The following is a 23388-nucleotide window of genomic DNA, read 5'->3' as shown; positions in this document are numbered from 1 at the left end:
ATAAACAAGAGCCGTACTTGTGCGTGACCCCTACGCCTGACCCCAGAGATAGACGGTTCTCTAATGGGTGTCTCTTTCAGCAGGCGGCCTGGCAAGGGGAACAGAGGAGCCATTGTTTGGGCCAGGGTAAGCCAATGCTCTCCCCATTAAAGTGCTGAGCCGAGAGGAGACGGCCATAGGAGCCATGAAGCTGCGATAAACAGGCAGGGAGACAGGGGACTTCCTTGGCACAATGCTGCTGATTTCAATTTAGGATAATATCTCAAAAAAAAAGCAAGCAGATATGGCACTGAGGCCTCTGGTCATATTATCTTAATATATTTTGACAGTTGTATAAATAGCACTGTTAATTAGCTCCTATTTAGGCTTGAAATTCCTTCACTTAAAGCACCTAAGACAAAGGATTAAGAGGGGGAGAGCCGAACAGATGCGTACACTAAACCAACCGTGACTGGAGTAGGAGCTGTTGTTCTGTTTCAACCACATCCTCTGTCACACTCTGTCATTGCGTGCATGTGTTTGTTTTGGAGGGTGGGGGTGTTACAGACAAGGGACTTCTTTTTGCTGCAAGTGGCCAAACAGGTGAGTCAGGTGTTGGTGAAGCGTGAAACTGTACCTGGCATGTACCACAATAGAAGTGCCACGCGTCAGCCCTGGGGGGAGGAGACTGTCAGTTGTCTAGTCAGAGCAACAAAATCTTGGGTGTCATTGTCAGTGCACTGTTAGAAAAGTACATAAACAGTTATCAAGATAAGTGCTGATATTAAAATATATATATCCCACACACATGATTATAAACTTTTTAAAACACTGTGAGAAGGTTTTGTACCATATACAGCCAGGCAGAAACCCTAAAATTTCATGTTTATATGTGTCAAGAGTAATCAATCATTCCCATGTCTTGAGGGCATCCATGCCGCAGTGTAACTAATCTGCAGGCTCAGCAGCCTTAACCCTTTAGGAAGTGACAGTAATGTAGTGTTGTAAGGTAACTCTCCTCATTTGCTCTGTCCATGGGCTCATTCAGATGTCATGCAACACTTGCTTATATGTGAGTGTGTGTGTGTGTGTGTGTGTGTGTGTGTGTGTGTGTGTGTGTGTGTGTGTGTGTGTGTGTGTGGTGTGCAGACAGCAGTTATTAGAGAGTTTTGGAAGCCCCACTGGTCCCACTAAATTAATGACCTAGCAGCAGGAGGGATGTGATGGGCACAGTTTCTGCCAAACGCCTGGCCGGCTTCAAATGCCTGGCTAGCCTCACACACTTGGCTAATCCATCAGTGGCTTACTTTCACAATAGAGACCTCCTTAAAATAAAAGCCCAGGCTAAAAAGAGTGGGAGCAGAGCAAAGGAGGGAATTAATTTCTCTTCTATAGCTTTTTTTTCTGTCTGAAATAAAGCACACTACATTCTAGCTTGTTTGGTGAGTGAGAGAAGAGAAAAACAGCAACAAAAGTTTTCAGGTGTGAAACACTGGACTTATGACATATGTATATTTATTGTGCATGAATTTTATTTTTGTAACTTTTTTTTCTTATCCGATATCCCTATTGGACCTTAGCTATAAGTAGGGGTGGGATTTCTCCATTTCTCTCATTTCTCTTACATGGTTTTTTACATTTTAAGGAAAACTGAGTTTTCTTTGCCTTAAAGGAGCTATTTTTAAGTAAGCATGCTAACCAGTGAACTCCAGCCTGGTCGGACTGTCTCATCACTTTCCGATACCGAGTCACTGTAGTGTCCAGGCTGCCTCTTTATTATAACCTCTTGTCTTGTAAATGCAACAATGGCTGAAGCTCTTGACAAGACTGTTAAGTAAACAGCTGTTAATGCTAACATTGGCTGTGTAGCAGTAGCAAAACTTAAAAATAGCTCTTTTCAGAAGCTACTGTAAATCGTGGCAGCATGGTATGTGGTCCGGTGAATCCAGCTGTGATGCTGTATGTAATATTGTCATCCAAACATAAACTTGACTCAGCTTGACACCTTCAATAAACTTTTATTGAAAAAAGTACCAATAAACAACAAGAAATCCAGAAAAAAAGATTTGTAGAGCAAAGCTCCGTATGTACAGCATATTGCACTACATAACAAATTGTCTTTACTTCCATAGTATATCAACAACCAAAAAATATATATAAACACAAAAAAATGAGTGCACAGTAGAGTCTCGAAAACACACAGTCAATGTTTACAAAAATGCTACATTTTCGCTGGGTCTCATTTCTTGGTATACAGAGAGTGTGTGATAATCAAGACTTCGTTGAAACTGAGCAGTTAAAGGCATATTCCAGGGTTTTAGAAATACATTTACACTTTATCTGTTCTGTAAATAAGGGCAGATATTTCATAGCAATCAGCTCACGAGCCAAATTAACCACAACCATGAAATATTTTGGTTTGCTTGGCTTTGTTTATACACCACAATGAGATGTGCAAGGAATGTTGCAAGTTCATTTTTATAAAAAAAAAAATGCCCTTGATCTCATGGACTTCAAAAGGATCCTACTCGTATTAAAAATTATCTTACAAGCATGAACTGTCCTTATAAAAGCAGACCCTTTTTTTCTTAAGAAAATACATTTTAAAAAAGTTAAGAAAGACCATGAAGAAGAAATGTTATCATTAAAAAAAAATCAAAATCAAAACCTTCCTGAAAAACTTCAAATTTATATAAAGTGGACTACAAAATTCAAGACACTGCGGTTTCCATAAAATACATGTCCCACTCTAGGGATTTTCTACACTCACATATGCTGTGATGAGTGCAGATTGGGAACCTTATTCTAACAAAATTATACAGGGCACCATGGTGGCTTGTAACCCTTTCCAATGTATCAAACAGGCCATCAGTCCACAGCCTACTTGGTCAATGCACAGATATACAGCTGACACATGGCAAGATTAGCCCAAGAAAACAATCCAGAGTGTATACTATACATTAACACACAACAGATAAGGGACCCATGGGATCTCCAGATACAAAGTACTTTCCAGTGCATGTTGATTACAACACAATGATCAAGATTAAAGAATTGAACACATTAACTAACGCCCTGTGACTTGAGAGGAAGGCAACCTTTTTGTGTGTTTTGAAGCACTTCTAACGACGTCTGTATCATTAGCAGTGGGTGGAAGGGGCAATGACTCATTAATTACAAGGGAAAGGTCACATTCTGTTGAAAGATTAAACTGTAATGAAGCTTACTTCTTTTCTAAACCACATATTGTGAATCTGACCGTGATGACTGGGGGAATTGGGTGGTGGAAGATAATGATAAAAGTCTGAACTGGTTGGGCCCATCCCTGGAAAATCACAACCTTTAAGTGAAATACTCCACCCCAAAATCTATTTTTTCAGTATCAAACGCCCACCCCTGTAGGCTTTGAAGGTAAATGTAAGAGGTTTGTTGTTTTGTTCACCATGAAGTGCAGCAGCTGTGGTCACTGTAAACTGTAAATGCATTTTGGTTGCTTTCCAAAACGACCGTTATGAATTCAAAGTGACCATAGCTGCTGGTCTGCAGGGAAGGCCAAACTACAAACTTGTTACAGCCCCCATTTTAAACCTACAAGTTGTGGGGAATACTAAAAATGTAGATTGTGGGTTCGTTATCACATGAAGCAATGTCAGGCACAATGCAGGCCAACTTGCTCTGCACAGAGTCAAACAACTGCGGAATATACAAGTCCAAGACCAAAACAAAAGAAAAAGGAAAATAAGACGTAATTGCACACACAAGTGTATACAGTAGAAATGGGCAAATATACAAACAATAAATAAAAAGGAAAAAAAATAAATTAGAAAGAAAATGAACCAATGAACAATACCCATGTAATGAAGGAGCAGCACAAAGAGGAAGTCAAGAGCCAATGGTGAGACGGGGCACTACAGGGACTGGCTCAGCGTTCAGGATCCGCAGGAAACTATAACCACAACCACATTCAGTGCACCTCACACGCCTATTTACTACATGCTCAGTAGACTCCCCGTCACCACCACAGTCAGCAAGTCAGCCTCAGACTCCTCAGTCAAACTGTACCTTTATGTGTGTGCTGAGAAATTGGTCAAGAGGAAATTTGAACTGAAGAGGAAATAAGAGTTGACGATACCTCGAGAGGCTTCGTCATAAATACATGGGTGAAAACGCTGCTCTTCTTCTAACCATGTAACAGATTCTCAAGGTTACCAGTAGCCCACAAAGACTGTCCCTGAGACATCTTTAAGAAAATGAGAGAAAACCCTAATTATGCAGTGATAAACCTGACACATTGTAAGGAGCACGTAATTACAGAACCCTGATATGTACTGCTCCTTGGGTCCAAACATTGGCCTGGGTTCAGCAATGGAAAATATAACAAACAGCATCTTCAACAGTGTCTTCAAACATATTCATATTTCAACAATAATTACAGTCTTTTTCACTTTTGTTTCATTTCGGAGACTGTCTGCTGAGTGAGTGGTGGTTACACATGCTAACAATGTGCCAAATCTGGATCTGAGCACCAAAGACAATACAAGACCACCCAACAGAATATCTCATGATGTAAAGCACCATAAAGGTAGCCAGAGAGGTGGAGATTCTGTTTCACAGATTGATGATGGAGTATTGTTTGGTGTTCAGAGCACACACTGGTTGTGAAAAGCAAACCAGGACTTAGAAACCTTCATTCGAGGAATGTGGCTCTATTGTAACTCTATTGTAGCCTGAAACACTGGCATATGAAATTTTCAGAACCCATATCCAATACAGAGTCCAGACTGTGTTCAGTCAGGTCAATCAAGATTGATTATTTTGTCAGAAATCAGAAATGTTGTGGCAAGAAAAACTAACTGAAAACCTTCATACAAGACAGAGGTTAGCTAGGTAACAATCTGAACTCTTGAAGGGTGTATGTCTAGTGCAAAAACAGTGGATCCACAGCTCCACTTCAAGGGCATGGAGGTCTGAAAACAATCACATGAAAAGAACACATCTAAAACTAAGGGGAAAACTTGTATCGGAGAATGAGAACGGAAACGAGGCCAAACGGAAAACTGAGTAACTGGTTGAAATTAATATCAACATCGTAATGGCAGTTGAGATGTTATTTTTGGAGGGAAAGAACATGTTACTTATCTACAGCAAACAATGTGCTTAATGGTATAATTTAGTGCACAGTGCTGGAGCTTCCAAAGTTTTCTTCCTTGCAGGCAAAAGTCAGCACACCATTAATTTTAATCTAAATATCCGGTAATGTGCTACATCACTGACATCATTCAGCCGCACACAGGTAGCTGTAAGTAATACATGTTAGAGTAACTGGCAAGATGCCCTCTGCACTGCGCAGTAACAAACACCCTTGAGCAACTACGATGTCTTTGAGAAAACTGAATCAGTGTTGTCTGATAACTACAGGGATAAAATGGCAACATACAGCAATGATACTAGCATATAGTCCAAAGTGGTATATGGCAAATGAAGCTCATGGAAAGTGATTTTTTCAAATAATTGGGCGAAACCTCAAAATTTTTAACAGTGTGTTGATTTTACAGTAATTCCATTGGCTCGTTACTTTTAATTGGGTTGTTTGTTACTGCTCAAAGGTCTTGTAAATTAATGTAACACCTGTTAGTTACAGCTAACCACAATTTTTGTACTTCTTTTTTTATATTAATTTGCAGTGTCATTAATCTTGTTGACAAATTTTGGCAACAGCATCAACCAGTGCTTGCTTTCAGTCTGACTGAATGCAGGTTTGTTGACAGTCACCAGACTTGTTTGACCTGAGAGTGATGTTCAGTTTTTCACTCCACCCTGAAACTTCCCGAGCCATCACAAAAAAAAACAAAAACTAATTATCTGAAATGTAGCTGGAGATAAAGATCGGTGCACATTAACAGATATTTAGATTACATTTCCTAGTGTGCAAACTTTTTCGTAAAACTTTACTTTGTTCCTAATGTTTTGAATGAAACTGAGGGATCATGTTCATACTTAATACCATACCAAAGAAAATGGAGGAGAACGAAAAAACACAAAGACAAAAAAAAAAAGAAATAAGAAAAGACAAATGATCCATTGAGGTGGGGTGCAAAATGCTTTGTTCTGAGAAGTTGCCTCTTTGGAAAAATTAGTAAATCAACTTGACTGGTCACCTGGGAAACCTCAGAAAAGAAAACCTCACACCACATTTCCAAACCATCTCATCTTGCCTGTCAAAATTGCTCAATACTCATTCTGGCAGAAGACACTGAATAAGGCATTCCCAGGGTCTGTGGAGGTCATTAAAGATGGATACATGTTGAAGTGCAAAAAATTTAACAAGAACAATGTACTGTACAAAACTACAACACCACACGTATACCAAAATATGAACATTGTCCTGTAGAGGAATCTCGGAGCATCATGGCATCTTCTTGGAAAGAAAAAAACACACGACCTTTTATAAAAGTTGGTTGTCTCCGTCCCGCGGTGACCTTTTGTCTCCTTTCTATTTCCCCCCCAAAAAACAGACCCGTGTTAAGATTTGACAGTGCCATTAGGAGTCCAGTTCCTCATAGAGATGAAGGAAAGGGATGTGAGGGGAAGACCCCCTCACCTCCGTCCTGCTCCACCTCCTCCAGCAATTAACCCCCTGTCAAACAGAAGGCTGAGCAGAGCTGCGGCCAGGCGCCACCACAGCGGCCCGTGGTTCCTTTGGTTTTGATGATACTGAAACAACAAATAAAGATGAAACATATGTCAGTGAGTGCACTCTAGTGAAACTCAATCACACAATACAGTGCTAGAAATAATCACTGGTTTGGGTTTTCAGTGTGAGCCTTAGCTTGTGTTGGCTGTGATGTGCCTTGATTGACAGTGAGCAGAGTGAAAAGGGTCAACTGTGAAGAGGGTAAGACAAAACCAGACACCGGAACGATGCTGATATTTTCACAACAGTCTGCTTCTGTCCCCAACAATACTTATTGGAGAGGCCTCTCTTTGTGTGTGGGATCCCTACACAATCCGGGTTTCCCAGTAGACAGTAGCCATAAACACAACTCATACGGTCACACTTTTTCTAATCTTTCTGGCAGAGACCAGCAGCTAGTGGCGCAGTAGGAGACTCTCTCAGGTTTGCGAGCCAATTGGATTGTGTGTGATTGGGGGGGGGGGGGTAATGCTATCTCTGCCATTGAGAAGCTGAGATAAGATAATTGCACCAAATGGGATTAGGGAGCCCTTGATGAGAGGCAGGGAGAAACACTGCAGGTACAGTAGTCCAACAGCTCATGAGCAGACGAAAGGCAGACCCCAGACTCCACCACGCCTGATAATACTGTTTCTATTTTCAGAACATAAAGGTTGTAAAGTAACTTGAGATTAGTTTTTCATGACAATGCACCAAAATGTACTACGTTCTCTTGGCAAAATATCTAAAGGCAGAGATTAGATATGCAATGTTTACATGACTGCTGAAGTAGTGTCCAAACATTGACCTAGTTACCAGACAGAGAACTGCCATTGTGATAAGCCTCTGGGTTTCTATACTCTTTATCAATATGTGGTGAACGTTGCATGGTGTTGCATAAGCTTTGCCAGGTTTCAACCAGCGTATGTACACACTACTCGCTTACTCTTACTTGCTGTTTGTTCAAAAGAAAAATCAAGATGTAAAAGAGAAAAATCACAGGAAAGACTGCTGCAAATCTTGATAAAACCAGTTCTCTCTTGGATGACATAGCTAACTCTTGCCTGGGGATATTTTGATAAGGACATTATAATAGCATAATGTTTGCTTCATATAAACATAGGCAATATTTATATGCAGTACAGAGAGGATGAGCTCACCATGATACATCTGAGGCTCTGTTGGCAGCCAGCGTGGCTCGACTTGGCAAACCTTGATTCTTTTAAATTTAAAGCTAAATTATATGAGACTAGAGTTAGTTACAACTCTGGGATCAGAGAAGAGTAAAGCAGAATGACTGTGCAATTATATTTATATTGTATATCAATATACGTAATACTTTATGGATCTTACGGTTTCAACATTCGATAGTAAAAGCTGCAGGAGTAAAATAAGTCCACTGAGGGATTTATCACGCTGCAAAGCTTGTGTTTAGTACAAGCTACATGAGAAGCAATTAATCTTTATAAACAGAAACAGAACGTTCCTGTGACGCTGACCTCTTGCCCTCCACTCTATCAAGCTGAGAAAGCCATCGAGAGAGAGTGAGAGGTGTCCTTAGGCCTGTCGCAACTTAGTCGTGACTGTCAAAATGAAACTTTGGATCTATATTTAGCCAGTGATAGAGCGGCAGAGTCTGGCCAGATGCTCAGTGTCATCACTCTGACACTAGCCTGATCGTGTGTTATCAGTGTCCCATGCGGGCTGTCTGTCAAGCCAGCTGCTCAGAAGCTCTGCCTTATCGCTTGAGCAAACAGGCCAGCCTCGATAGCAAGAAACTGTGGATTAGTCACATCAGGGAGGAGACAAGGAGTCAAGGAAAAGTACAAACAAAGAGCAGTGGTATTAGATGATAGAGAACAGCACAAATGGACACCAGCATCAACAAAAATCATCACACAAAAATGAATGTAAAGAAAATATCCAAAACCAGCCCTCATGTGTTTTTATTTCTAGTCCAGTGCCACACTCCTCCCCCCTCAACAAGTGCCGAAAGGAGAGGGTGTCATGCCCTCACTGGAACAGTGAAGAGATAAAGCCACAAACACTGCGTATGTGCAGACACACACACACTCAGACACAAGCACGCGCATGCACACGCACACACACACGCACGCACGCGCACACACACACACGCACGCACGCACGCACGCACGCACGCACGCACGCGCGCGCGCACGATATTCAACCCTGCTTTCAACACCTCCTATCGAAAGCACCAGGAGTCGGCTCTTTTAAAAAAAACATGGGGATGAAACCTAACTCTGCTCCTTGCCCTGTGCCGGCTGAAGCAGTCTTCCTGCCATTGTGACTGTCATTATTGCCGTGTCTCAAATGGCGGGCCGGCTAATGTCAGCCATCCTCTGGGGGCCTCGTGGTCCCCTCCAGCCCTATCTGACTGAGGAGCAATTTATCTGTCAGCATCCACCAGCACCCCTTCGCTACCTAATCCCTCCTTTCGCCAGGGGCCACAGGCTCCTATGGAGAACACTCACAGCCACATTGCTCCCAAATCCATCAAGAAGATGGCAGTCCAAAGGCACTTGGATTGCTCAGGGACAAGTGTCTGCATTGACTAACTGCAATCACTTACTGACAGGAGCAGACAGCAATGAGAACTGAAGAACAGTAACACTATTATCAAGTGAGAGTTTTTGTACTGACTGTCAGACCGTGTGATAGTGAGAAGTGAGAGACAGCAAAAAGCAGAAAAACAAGTATGGGTGTATTCATGCATGAGCATGTACACATGCACGCACGCACAATACAATTAATTGCACAACCCAAGTCAGAAATAGCAATTAGAGAGACATCACAGTGGGATCACGCATCTAAAACACACGTTATAAAAACGTCCCTCTGCAACAGACAGTCAACACACGCACACTGGCAGAAACGTAGTTAGGTGTCAGCAGTTGTCATGCTGCAACTTGGCATTACAAATTCTCGTACTCTTCATAATGTCTGCAAAAACATTATTCTCTTTATCGGTCATTCAGAACCACAATATGTATCTGCACAGGATGTGACTTCACAGGGCTGCTCTCACTCTGACTGTCCTCGCCGTTGTTTACTCAACCAGCAAAACGAGCCCAAGCCACTTCCTCATCCCCTGACCCAGGCCTGCCTCCGTTGTGCGTCAGTAGATCCCAGCCGTGCACACACTTCACAGCAACCCCACCCCTCCCCTGTCTGACCGTCTGGTTGTCTATGTGTGTCTGCCAGTGTCACAATACATGAGTCATGCTGAGCTGCCAGGGTATAAATAACTTCAGTTTGATAAGCGCATGAGAAAATCAGAAACTGTCTGACACTTCAGGTTATGAAGTAAAAAGAAAGAGTATATTATATGCAGGGCAGGGACGGCTCCATTTCCCAAAAGTGAGGTTTTAAGACGACTGAAGATGGTTGTTACTTGATCATTTGAGGTTCATTTCCAAACCTCCTTCCCTCATATATAAGCTTATATCACCCCTCCCCTGATTATGGCTGCGCAGACCTCTTATTTGGGTGTCTCCTGTGGCCGCTCCTTGCCGAGGGAAGGGGCTGACTGGAGACTCCTTGCAACCACAGCTGCTTCCCCGGGGCTCACGCGCTGAGCTTCGGGTTACAACATGTTTACCTACTCCCGCCACTTCTGCTTTTTCCTGGACGTATCAGTATGTGTGGATACGTGTGTCTAAACGTGCCGCATGTGTGAGTAAATATGTACGTTCGACTGTTTATCACTTGTGCAACGAGACATTCGCACCCTGCGGAAAGTCTCCCGAGGGTTTGTGTATATTTTTGATGGTTCAGCGAAAGAAGCGACAGTGTGCCACGGTTTTTACAACACACCCACATAGAAGTGACATTACGCACAGCACATCGAGTCAGTGGACAGTGTCACCCTGACCACAGTGCTGGTGTTTAGTTTGAGGCCAGGCATCCTCCATGCCACTTGCCTTCACAGCACACGGAGGAAACAGGAGAGAGAAAGGGAGAGAGAGAAATAAACAGGAAGAGGAGGCAGGGGGAGGGCCTGGGGTTGGCGAGGTGGGGGAAGGGCTGTCCTGGTTCAGTCTTTGGCTTTAGGGAAGAGAGAGGGGGGGGGGCTGGGCTGAAGTTCTGCATGTGCACAGTCTCTCCAAAACAATTATGGAGCAAACAAAATAAAAGAGAGCAAACTTTTGACCCACCATGAAGCTTTGCCAGATCAACATGAGATCCAAAAATGGATACAAAAAAGTGTGTAGATGGTGTTGTTAATGTGTGGACTTTTGCACTTTTCTGCTCTGACTTAATAAAAGCGCTCTTATCCTGACACAGTTACACAAAAAGAGACACACTAACACACACTGTCCTCTAGTTTGATGGCGGTGGTGATATGCATAATCAGCAACACAATAGTAAAACCAGTGGAACCCCAAAATGAAAAGCCCATAGTTTGACCTATTTAATCTACTGATATTCTCAGCTTTCAGTAGAGACAACATAACACTGTTATAGATAAGTAAAGTTTCAGTTTACAACTGAGTCCCCGCAGCCTCCAGCCCACAACAGACTAATCACAAACAGCAGGTAAACCAAGGTGGAACACTGTCTGTCATTATATTATCATAGTGAAAGTTTGATTTGAGCTGGCATTTTATTTTGTGTCCTATCTAAGGGCTATCTAAATAACAGGAAAGAGATTTGTTTGCCTGGTGGAAGTTACAGGTAGCAATATATTAGTCAAATGAATCAGAGAAATATAATCTTGTGTCAGCTGTCAGAGGAATACCTAGAACACTGAAGGCCAATTCTGTTACTGCTGAAGGTATAACTGGCAAGTTGCACTTATTTACTGCAATCAAACTAGAGGCCGAGGTGTCTTAATTTTGTGCATCTTTCCTCCTCACCAGTTGTAGGTGTTCCCGGTGAAACTGGTCTCCTATCAGCTGGAGTTTCTGACCAATGCAGGCCTCCACACTGCGCGCCACAGGCTGCTGCCGGGGTAGCTGCTCCATCCCGTTTCGCTCCTCTCCGCTTCCTTGTCGCCTCGCTTCCTGATCCCCAACAAGCTCAAAATGTGCCGGGAAGTGCAATCGAAAACCTGCGTTGCCTGTGGAGTGTCAAGGCTGATATTTATTATTTTGTAAACAACAAAAGTGTTTGGTATAACAATCTGGACACAGCAATGACACCTGATAGGCCTTACTGTGATTAAGATTATGCTGATAACACAACAGATTCGAAGAGCCAAGTGCTGCTGACTGTGCCTTTGACCAATCCGACTTTAATCACAACTTTCCCAACTTTCCCTGCTGTTTTATTTCATTTTAAACACTATGAGTCATTGAAGAGTTTCATAAGTCACTCACACACATCAGCCTTGCATGACACAGATTTGAGGTCAGTCAGTTGTTATGGAGCTACTTTGGAATGATTACGTGTATATGGCGCCAATGTAACTTTGCTGTCACTGATAATCAGTTCTCTGTACAGTTGCTGCTTACACAGGTGAGCACTCCTGTCACGTCCATTCAGTCACAATGCCAGTCTGGCGCCTTTTGAATAGCAAAGCAGCTGGGTACACTCCATACAGACCATAAAAGCTGCCGTGATCACGACTATCAGGCGCCAGGGGTGAGATCAGTACAGCAACATTGTTACCCATTTCTCACAGTAAATCTCACATAATAGTTTCGTGCTTCAGTTTTACAACACGTTTATCACGCACAGCGCAAAGTTCCATTTTCTCTGTTGAAATCCGGTATGTCGTCAGCCTCACCGTAGAAGAGTGGTCTGGGCTCCTTTGCGACTCCACAGGGCAGCATGCCGTTGTTCAGTGCCAGGGCTGGGCCAGGTGTTTGTGTGCCCCGGTCTTCACACTTTATCTCCCTGAATGTGGTGCGCCAGCAGTGGGGGTCTGGCTCAAACACATCATCCTCCTCATCGTCCATACGGTGGCACTATGAGATGAGCAACCTTAAAATCAGCAGGACAGAGAATAAAAGTTATTACAGCAGCTGAATACAGAACATCTGCCTTCTAGTAAGTACATAAATCAAAGGCATCCCAAGTTTCCCTCACTAATGATGGTAACCTTGGACAAGTCTACATTAGGCCTGAAGAGATGATCTCAGACACATTCATTATTCGATCATTCCTCTAAAGCATTCATTATCATTATAGGCAACCTGTCTGGTTTATAATGAGCGCCCTCAAATCAATAAAACCACAGTGGACAAGTTGGGGAAGAGAAAATGAGCAAATGATCTGCCTTCATTTGTGGAAAAGAGTTCTGCGCTTGTTTAGACAAATGGCTCTGTTCATCTCAGTGATGAAACCGCACAACTCACTGTGGTTAGGAGACTCAGTTGAGCCATATTTACATAAAGAGTTGACAGAGTTTGGCTGACAAGGTTAAATGAGAGGTAGATTGTCCCATCTTTGCTAAGCAGCCCTGTGAACAGGAGCCTGGCTTCTTCGTTACCAACTTATATCGGGTACTTTTACACCAAACCATAGCAAGTATCAGTCCGCAGTACACATATAATACGTGAAATGTAAACAGTATGTAAACTTGATACCAAGAATAATAACAATCTTATTATGATTTATTAAAGCAATTCTACCACAAGAATCCCAGGGAGCACTTGGGAATCTCTCCAATGTAAATGATGCACTCCACTCAACCCTGAATCATATAGTGGGTCAAAGAGTTATCAAAATATGGGTGAAATTCAAGTTGCCTCACCAACTAACCCCCAAGTCACCAGTGAGTTGTAATACAGGGTTAGACTACTACCACACTTCCAAATTAGGGTCCACAGCAAAAGCGTAATGACAGTCTTTGAGGAAAATCCTAAGCCACTCTCTCTACCCTGGTCTGTCAGCTAGCCAGCTCCCTGAGAAGGAGTTTTAATTTCTTCACCCAATATAAGCAGAGTGGCCTGTCTCTCGCATACCCAGACCTCACGATATACTGTGTGCGTTCACAATAAACCCTGTGTGTAAAACCACTTAATGCTTTGTTTTGACAAACACAGAGTAAGAACATGGAAGACTTAGGAGAAAAACCCAGGCTCAACTTCTATATGTCCAAGGTTGCTTTCCGTAATGCTTTACGTCAGGCACTGAGCTGTGTTTGTGTCAGACAGTGGCTCCCCCTGCTGCAAACAAAATAACCCGAACAAAAGGGAAGGAGGGAGAGGTGGGTTAGTGGTTAGTGGTGGTGGTGAGGCAGTTCTCTTATTGACACAGTTTCTATCCAACGGCATCAAGAGCCTCACATCACACAATTTGCACCTTATCTAACATTATGCACATCCAGACCTGAAACGACACATGACCTCCTCAAGTTCAGAATCTCGCGACACTTTCTTTTATCGAAAAGTCTAAGTAGTAATCCACGAGCTGATAACGTCTTTAGGAAAAACATGTTCGAAACCTGAATTATGTCAGAGAGGATTTAAAAACAGCATGCCAAAATACATGAGCAGTGATGTAAAATAAGGTAAAAAACATTTGTAAAACAAACTTCTGCAGTACACGCCTTAGGTAATATCATTATTATTAAATAATTTTTAATCCATTCAATTATTTTAATCCATGCAGAAAATGTTAGTCACCACATTTCAGTAAAGACTGAAACAGGACAGAGACACACACCGCAAAAACAGACCAGCAGTCTGAAGTCCACTCACCGACTGAGCTATGTAAACCGGGAAAGCCGGTATATTTAAAATCTCTGCTGTATGAATGACGGGCTGAATTAAACTAAACATCACTTTTAGTTGTACTACATTAATGCTTCGGCACAGTAATGTACAAAACAAATATCGAAACAAATGTATTGCAGCTGTTACCACCGACAACACCGTTGTTGTTGTTGTTGTTGTTGTTGTTGTTCCTTCCTAAGGACGCGAGTGTTTCTTAACGTTAAAGCCCGTGCCGACAAGCAGGTGTAAAGTGCACGCGGAATAGGTCTTTTAAATGTGTGTCTGAGGAACTTACCACAGAGATGGGCTTCGTTGTTATGGCTGTCTACTGCTCAGGAAAAAGGACACCGAGTTCAATATCCTGCTAAGTCAAGCGAGTTTAGTCCGTATCACCTCCACGACTACTTCCATTCTGTGAGGAAAACTGCAGCAGGCCGATTTCATTTCGCCGACGTCAGCTCCAAACTGACTCCGCCGCCGGGGCGTGGCGCGGAAAGTTAGTAAATAACCCGGCCTTCATGAGGTGCGGAATAATCGGATAAATGAGTTTCAAAATGACAAAATTCACGTGAATGCCCCCTCAAGTCGGAACAACAACTCGGAAAGTGGGGCTGTTGGAAACAGCTATCAACGTGTTTGTTTTAACGGTCTGAGCAATTAAATGCAGCACATCTTCTATGTAGCGTCTGTGTTGTTTCCACATGCCAACGTAATGCACATGAACTCACCGAAGTCGGAAGAACGACTTCCCAGCCCGGGAAATGGAACTATCCGAGGAGCACGTGAATGCAGCATACTCCTCCTAAAAGACGGGGGTGTTTCTGTCGGCCAACTGTACAGCATCTCACCCAGAGCAGGGAATGTCCCTTTAAGGGTGCTTCACGTCAACCAATCAACGGGTTTGTTTTTATCCAGCCCTCTCTATCGTGTATTCAGACACGTGGACGGGAAATTCCCAGTAGCACGAGACCGCTTTCACTCTACTACTGTGCTCATGTGGCCAGAAACCAGTGAACTGCTGTCACCGGGAGGATTTTAGCCATGCAATGTATTTAAAGAAAACATAAAGGAATAGGCTACACAAAGCTACAAGTGTTCATAGATTATTGGATGTAATTATCCTCCATATTTAATGACATTTAAGAGTGATGAGTTTACAGAAACATTGTTTATTAATGAAAATATTCATGCCTTTGACTAAAGCTTATGTCGTCTTATGAGAATACAACAATACACTATGTATTTTCCTCTATAGTACTATGTTATTTCCTATTCCTATTTTACACACTGGTGGCCCAATTAATAGATTACAGTAATAATACAGAGTCACTTACTGTGGCACTATCATTTTGTGGATGTATATTCAGTGCAAATTAGATAGATGGTTAGTTGTTTTTTTTTCTTAAACGTGTCCTTGAGTGTTGTTGTGTTATTGTTTTTGGATTTATGTGGCCTGCTCATTAAACTGCCTAAGATGACATTTTGCCATTTGATTTCAACTTTTGCCTATTTATATTTCATCATATGTTTTCACATCTCACATCACGTTCTCACATCAAATTTGATAAGTTTTTGAAGAACCCCAAGTATGTTCTGGTTAAATCAACAAACCTCGTTGAGAAACAGTTATGACTTTTTATTCATTGCAGGTGGAAATGATCTAGATCCCACTGGTAGTGGCCTAGATCTTGATCAATCTAATTAGGCACCTGTAGCAGAACACATGTGTGTAGGTTGTTTGTTTCACAAAAACAAACAGCTTTTTGATATAGATCAGCCTTGAAACCATAAGTTAGGTCTTACAACAGTCATCATGAGATCACAGAAAAGGGGGAAGTGATTATTACTCTACACACTGTCTTAGAAACTTCAGAGTTGCAAATACATGAAGTCATGTAGCATCTAGAGATTGGGCAAAACTCAATCAAAAAAGAACTGGTTGTCCCACTGAATGTTAAAACACAAATATTGCAGACATCACAAACAAACTATATTGACTGCTGTAGGTGCAGATATTAATCAAGCTCAAGGGTGTTTGTCGTTACATCTACAGTGTCCATGAAAATTAAAAACCACAAACATTTTGCAATGAAGTGTTAGACCTCCATGCATTTATTTATTTTCTCCCACTAGGTTATTTACAACGGGCACATTGCTTGACAGCTTGCCATGTCCATGCTGGGTTGATTGTAGCAGGCCTGTTGTTATGAAAGGCAGGGCAGGTGCTGGTGACCTGCCCCCTCCCCTCAGGGCTTTTACCAATCAATAAACCCTTGGACAGCTGGAGATGGGGCCGACATTCTGCATTCTCTCAGAGAGCATCACCCCGCCCCCAACTACTCTGGCTCTTTCCCTGTCCTTCAGCTGTGATCATGTCCCACCACTGAGCTGTGTGAGAAGTCACGGATCCTTGCTTCCTCTGTCCTGCCTGAATTGGATAGACTTCTTAGGTTTGGACTTTGTCCCACCTGTGGCCCATCCAAAGAAGTGGGGATGCACTGTGGAATGGGGGGGATTGGTTTCCTCACTCGCTGTTATACTGGAAACTCGATCACTTCTTGTATGGGTGAGCAGTGTAAACAACAAAAGACGCAAAGATGTGGGGGCATTAGTTGCATCTTCCTTTTCTCCAGTCTCCAACATTGTCAGTGATGCTGTATGTTTTGTGGAAGCAAGTGTTCATAAACAAGTTCCCATAGACGTCTGAGAACCCTGGGAGAGAGGGCAGGCATCAGTTTATGTTACATCAGAAAGCTGATTCTGAAGAGCAGTGCATGCACACCCACCCACACACACACACACACACACACACACATACTTGCAAAAGTGTGCGTGCACACACCCGTGCACACAATCATGCACAAACACACATGGCTGCACAATCACATGCCCTACTTCCTCTGTAACATCAAAAGCCCATTCTCCCTCTTGATATCTCATTCTCTATATGAATTTGCACAAAGATCTATCACAAACACACCAAAGACACAAACACACCACAGACACAAACACACACAAACACACACACACACACACACACACACACACACTGTACCCCATCTAAACATTCTCAGCATGTGAATCCTGCCTGGAAACTAGAAAGGAGGGATTTCATTTGCTCCAACTGGACATTTTCCATGGCAACCGCATCCTGACTGCGAGCCAGTTACATGAGACATGTGCGGCACACTGACCCAATGGCAGAGACCATACTGGAGCGGTGACCTGATAACAAAAGGGAGCTTGATTTCCTGCCCTCTTTGGCACTCCTCATGTCATCTTCATGGAGAAAGCCCTAAAGACACCCAGTAATCTTGTGCTGCTTTCCTTCATATCACTGTAATTCAGGCAGCATTTTGGGGATTTTCCGGGGAAATTTTAACTGGACAGCATTGCCAGGATCAGCAAAGTCTGATTGGCACTAGTATAGAAATATCTGACAGCATCTGAAGCTGTGTGATTAGTTTTGCACAAGTTCACACACACACACACACACACACACACACACACACACACACACACACACACACACACACACACATCCATGTAGGCATCATTGTATACCACCTGTGGGAATAACCTTAGGTTTGTTTAAGATGTCATCTGTTGTTTTTTTAAAGTTAAATGACCTGGGTAATGTATGCAATATATGACATTTTCCTCTACTCTCATGTCTATTGTATGTACTACCACCCAGATGGGGACAAATGCTTTCCTTACTGACTTGTATCTGTTATGGCAGTTTACACAGCAGTCACAAATGATAGTCAAATGAAGAGAAAACAGTCAGGAAAAGTGTGTCTATCCTTCTACAGCCATTATCACCTGAGGGTCCTCTCAGGTGATAATGGATTGAATAATGAAGAAGGTGTGGAGAGGTCGAGTGGGGTAATGTGCTTGAACCAAACCTCGTTTAGAAAATTGTGAAGGTGAGACTATTTATGAAGACATGACACCTGATCTGACCGCCATAACAGAGAGTGCTGACTCCTTTTCTAAGGGCTGTCTGGTAAACATACATCTTTGTCTGGCTGCAGACTGCTGACCAAACCATATACTTTCAAAGCGACTCAGGTACAAAGGCCCAGGTTATTATCCCACATATAACACAAGAGATTCAAAGAGAAATGCATACAACTGGCCAAATATGTTTTCTCCTTGATGGATGGTTTAAAAATTCAATGTGTTTCAAGTTCAGTGAATGAGGTCATCACATGAGTGTAACCTACTGTAAGGGAAATCCTTCTTCTTTGTGTTTCCAGTAGTCTGGGTGATTACTGAAGACATTATTATTCTGAAATTTCCAACAAAACATAAGACTTGTGATTTTCTATATTTTTATTTCTGTCAACAAATCCCTTGAAAACACAAACAGCAACAATGTACTGATCCAGCAAACAAGTATTATCTGTGTACACCCCTGATATATTATTATATAATATTATATTATTATTCCTCTGTGTCATAGGATTTCATTATTGTCCAAAAACTATTAAAAGACATCAGGGAACCACACTTGTACTGGGTGACATGTTCCTTCATTACAATGACTGTGGGTAATGTAGTTTTTTTTTTGTCAATCTACACATTCTGCTAAATAGAAAGTAGTAGTAAGTAGTAGTGCAAGAAATCCACAAATGAAATAACAAATGCACGATTTAAAATGAAAAAATACAGGTATATTTGTGATTTTTTTTTTTAAAGTAGGCTAAGTTTGCTTTGGGCTGAGGATAGGGAAGCTGTAAAGCATTGAAGGATGGACTAACACATTGTTGGGTTTGGTCTTGCAGTGATATTTTTTTTACAATAAAAAAAAGTCTGGCAACATATATTATTTAAAATATAATATTATATAATACACCTGTCTGGTTTATCCTGCAAGTTCTTTTTTTGGCATTAAATATAGGCATGACTAAGACAGTGAATTTTCTTTTACATAAGCCCTGTCAGGGAATTATTTGTTCTTGTTTGAATGACTGTTAAACCTTGGAAACCACGTCACTGGACTCCTGTGATGATTGTACGATGCAAACCGCAGAACCATGGTCCCTGTGTTAGTTCACAGTACGTAGCTGAGACATGTTTATTTCACTCCTCTCTGTGTGAAAAGAGTCAGACTGAGACTTGAAACTATTGTGGCATGTGTAACTGCTCTACATACACTGACCCTTTGCTGAACCAACCACTATTTGATCTTCACTGCAGGCAACTGCTGCCCTCACGTAGCACAGCCCTGCACGATACATCGTAGTGTTGACTATCCAGCACTTCACAGACTGCAGGTGATGCTTTCATGTCAAGCGAGAAGAATCAATTGAAACACAGAGGCCTGTCTTCAGATTTCTCTCAATAATTTCGCCCGTTGGCTACTGGAAGGCAGGAGTGGTCTCGAAGACTCTGGGCTTCACTTAATGAGACCGAGCGGTGTGTCAAGCTGTTCTGCTCATTCCTCGGAGTCCTGCTCGCTCTTGGCAGCAGCGCTCATGCACAAACATGCACATAGTAGATAAGATTGGATAACTGTGTGGGAGAGCTGACCAGTTATCCAGCCTACACAAAAGCCACCCTGTTTAATCTTCTCCACACATTAAAGCCACGGCACCTCAAAGCAGGCATGTCCTAACAGCTGTGGACATGACTCTGTCTCTCCCTCTGATGTGACGCAGCGCAGCGGTGTCCACAGCCATGCAGTAGAGAAGCAGAGGATGAAGACTTGGGAGACCACTCACCACCAATGAGTCAATCTCACACCAGGGTTATGACAATCCAAAGAGCCCCCCTCAAAAACCCAACACAGCTCTTCAAGCGTGCACAAAGGGCTTTTCTCCACCATTAAAGGCGTCACACTGGTCCTTCAGCGCTTTGAAATGCTGATATTGTTTTCTACAGGATTTTCGTCATGCTTTCAACATGAAATCCCCAGAGGTAGTTAATCAAAAGAGATCAAATAAAAGTAACAAATGGCTTAATATTTAATCACAGTTGATCATTAAACTATTTAAATAAAGCAGATTACAATCAGCGCTTTGGCTTTTACAAGAGTGCAGAACCACCGCAGCTGTATCAGGGGTTTATTTATTTGTGACTTAATTAACTGTGGATGGCTCAAAGGCAGCCTGCTGCTGCACGAGGTCCAGCTTAGAGGCCTGCAAGCAGTGTGTGGAAAAGCACCATTAATGGCATCTATCATCAGCTACTAATTATGCAGTCTGTGGGCCGGACTGGATCCGGTTTCAGCTTTGGGCTCCATCCACCAAACACTTAGCATTCATATTTAATCACACGTTATTATCCACCAACAATTGTAGGAAGGAGACAGAGACCTGAGCTGATGTGCCAGACAGACACGGTCAACATACAGACAGGACAGAAGATCTCACACACAAACCATGACCTGCAAAGACAAATCGCAGCAACACATGTGCAGCCCCCCGTCTGTTTGGAAAGAAGTCTCTGCTCTTGAAGTGACTCAACCTCTTTGATGAGACCTAGCGCCCCAATTCTGTGCTTTCTCAGCAAGTTGGTCCTTTCATGTGAGATCCCTTTCTTTTCAGTGTTTTCAGGTTCAAAGAGCAGCAAAAGCAAACAAAGGCTAATCTTCTATCCTCACAACAACTGCCGGTTTGTTGCTGGGTTATCAGCTTAGAGTCATCATGATGTCACACTCTTCAGGTGTAAGTAGTCTGATGTTGGACATCAAATATGACTTTAGTCTGCTCCAGGCCACCTGCCCTTGTTATTGTCATGCAGGCGAAACAGAATATACTAACTCATGCCCTTTGGTTTTCATGGGACAGCTTCATGATAAGTAATCAGTGTCAAGTTTTTCTTTTCATTTGGTTGCATGTGTATGTGTGTGTGTGTGTGTGTGTGTGTGTGTGTGTGTGTGTGTGTGTGTGTGTGTGTGTGTGTGTGTGCTTTCATGTGTTCTTAAATAGTTTGTATTTGAACAAGGAAAGGATGTGCAAGTTAGCAGCCAACTCGAGAGTTACCGTATCTGATGTGCTTCAACAAGTCCTTTCAAGAGCTGGTCTGTGCAATTTGTACTTAACACTGGTGCGGATAATTATCCAGCGCTTGTTCGTCCAGATCTAGGACGCTAGCCAGCTGAAACTGGAGATGCTCCTGAAAGATGCAGGAGCTATTAAACAAAAAACACTGCGATATCTTCTTTCATCGAGCTGTGAATCGACACATAAATCTAGTCCGTCATGACTTATGATTTTATGAGTCTGGCAGCGTAAACTGAGCTGTTACATACTAATTATCTCAAACCCACACAAACAGTGGGCTATAATTGACTCAGTGCTGAAACGGTAAATAAACCCATGCAATTCACAGTTTTGCTCATTAGTTATTTGGACAGATGTATAATTAGTGATTATTGTTAGTATAAATAGAGAGAATAGATATATTGTTTTGTAAATGACAACTCGGTCATTCAGGTGTTAATCGCATGTTGTAACGTCACGTTTTGCTCTTGCCATGTTGTGTGACACATTAGTGAAGAACAGATGCCAACTTTGGGAAGTCACTGTCGACAGTTAACCAAGTAAAGAGAGTTCTCTAAAGTTGGTTCAGAGCCTAGACGTGGTTGTAGAAGTGTAAACAAAACATTTAGGAGTCATTTGACCCCGTGTGGGGACAAGTAATCAGTGTGTGACCTCAGACACTGCTGTCTCTTATTTCTCATCACAGACAGGAGGCCAAGAGAGAAAGTCATCAACAGGCACGTACACTTACCCCTCAAACTCCACAAAGCATGCTCAAAGAAACACATATACATACGCATAGACTCACATACATAGGAACAGTAATAAAACCATAAACACAGCAGACATACACACAGATAAAACCCTCTTTCACCTGATCCAAACCTTGTTTTTATTCATTTTTACTATTTTGAAATTAAATTTTCAAAAATCAAACTGAACCTCATCATGAAAAACATGTAACAAAATATGCTGAAGGTGTCACAAGCCATAACCCTGAATTATTCATTCAAGAAAAGCAGCCTGATAGAAAATCAATCATTCAATCCTGATCTGATACACGGCCTCCTGAAATATTAGCTGTGGGGGAAACATCATGCATCAGCCCATGAATGCTCCTTAATGTATATTGCATTAAATATTTACACTCTGGTCTGAGAGTGTGTCATGTACATCCATGTACGTGTGTGTGTTTGTGCAGAGAGGTTGGTGCGTGTACATCCCTGTATGTTTAAGTGGGGGTGGGGTCACTACGTCGACTGTCTAGTCTCGGTCTGTGATGGGCCTGTCATTTGGGCGCCCGGTAGACAGGAGGGGGGGGGGTCACATGGGTGTAGTGACCTCCAGGCAGCGTTACGTGAACCCCCTCATGGACCGTGATGAAGTCAGATTGGCTAATCCATGGAAAACAAAAGTACTGTCAGTCAGGCTGGACAAGTCATCAACAACAACAGAAGAGAACTTCACCAGGCTGGGTCCTTGGCGTACATGTAAAGGTCCACTTATGGGATATTGATGATGGAAAGACGCCTGGCTTTTACACCACTGCCGCTAATGGTCTCTAAGTGTTCACTAGTGAAAATGGACTATGTATTTTCTGTTCAGTTAAATAGGATACGCTCATTATGGCTGCGCTCTGCATTTTATTGTAAGTGCTTTTGACGATTGGTCTCCGAGTGTCGAGTAACAATCAATGCCGGGCCTTTAAAGCAACACAACTGCATATGGGACTTAAATGTATGAAATGTATTTAGATGAGAGAGTGTCTGATATAATAAACAAAGGAGTTCAGTGTTTGCCAACATGGACGGATTATATAAATCTCCTTAAGATATAATCCATCTCACGTGTAGCCGGATGGCGCTTATCATTCTCACAACACTCTTGAGCACTTTCCCCCGCTGCTCACGTGTGACTAACATGCTTGGTTTTCTAGTTGTTGTTTGGGTAGGTTGTTGTGCTATTATAATAAGCCTACCCCAGTGTATCCTAATCCAAACAACAAGAGAATATTCAATGCCCAACAATCTACTGTAATTTACAGTGTTTACATCGCGTC

At 42.4% G+C, this 23388-nt stretch overlaps 1 protein-coding gene across 1 annotated transcript; it reads right to left on the bottom strand.

Moving 5' to 3' along the window:
* Positions 1 to 1981: 1981 nt before the first annotated feature.
* Positions 1982 to 14781, bottom strand: bmf1 (BCL2 modifying factor 1). The gene is made up of 4 exons (XM_023430974.2): positions 14633 to 14781; positions 12405 to 12601; positions 11533 to 11735; positions 1982 to 6693 (listed from the first exon to the last, which is right to left on the bottom strand). Exons 2-4 carry the CDS (start codon positions 12574 to 12576, stop codon positions 6577 to 6579), a joined length of 492 nt encoding a protein of 163 aa, XP_023286742.1. The 5' UTR covers positions 12577 to 12601; positions 14633 to 14781; the 3' UTR covers positions 1982 to 6576.
* Positions 14782 to 23388: the final 8607 nt, after the last annotated feature.

The sequence above is a fragment of the Seriola lalandi genome, unplaced genomic scaffold (assembly GCF_002814215.2).
Source record: "Seriola lalandi dorsalis isolate HSWRI2012SDOR001 ecotype SW California unplaced genomic scaffold, Sedor1 jcf7180002054915, whole genome shotgun sequence".
Lineage (NCBI taxonomy): Eukaryota > Metazoa > Chordata > Actinopteri > Carangiformes > Carangidae > Seriola > Seriola lalandi.
This window is presented reverse-complemented; position numbering and strand designations above follow the sequence as displayed.

Bases quoted from the DNA above. Each gene is read 5' to 3' on its own strand.
- bmf1 (XM_023430974.2), bottom strand. From the start codon at position 12,576: ATGGACGATGAGGAGGATGATGTGTTTGAGCCAGACCCCCACTGCTGG. The intron at 11,736-12,404 runs GTGAGGCTGACG...GACACTCCACAG, and splicing joins GCCCAGACCACTCTTCTACG to GCAACGCAGGTTTTCGATTG. The intron at 6,694-11,532 runs GTGAGGAGGAAA...TTGTTGTTTCAG, and splicing joins ACCGGGAACACCTACAACTG to TATCATCAAAACCAAAGGAA.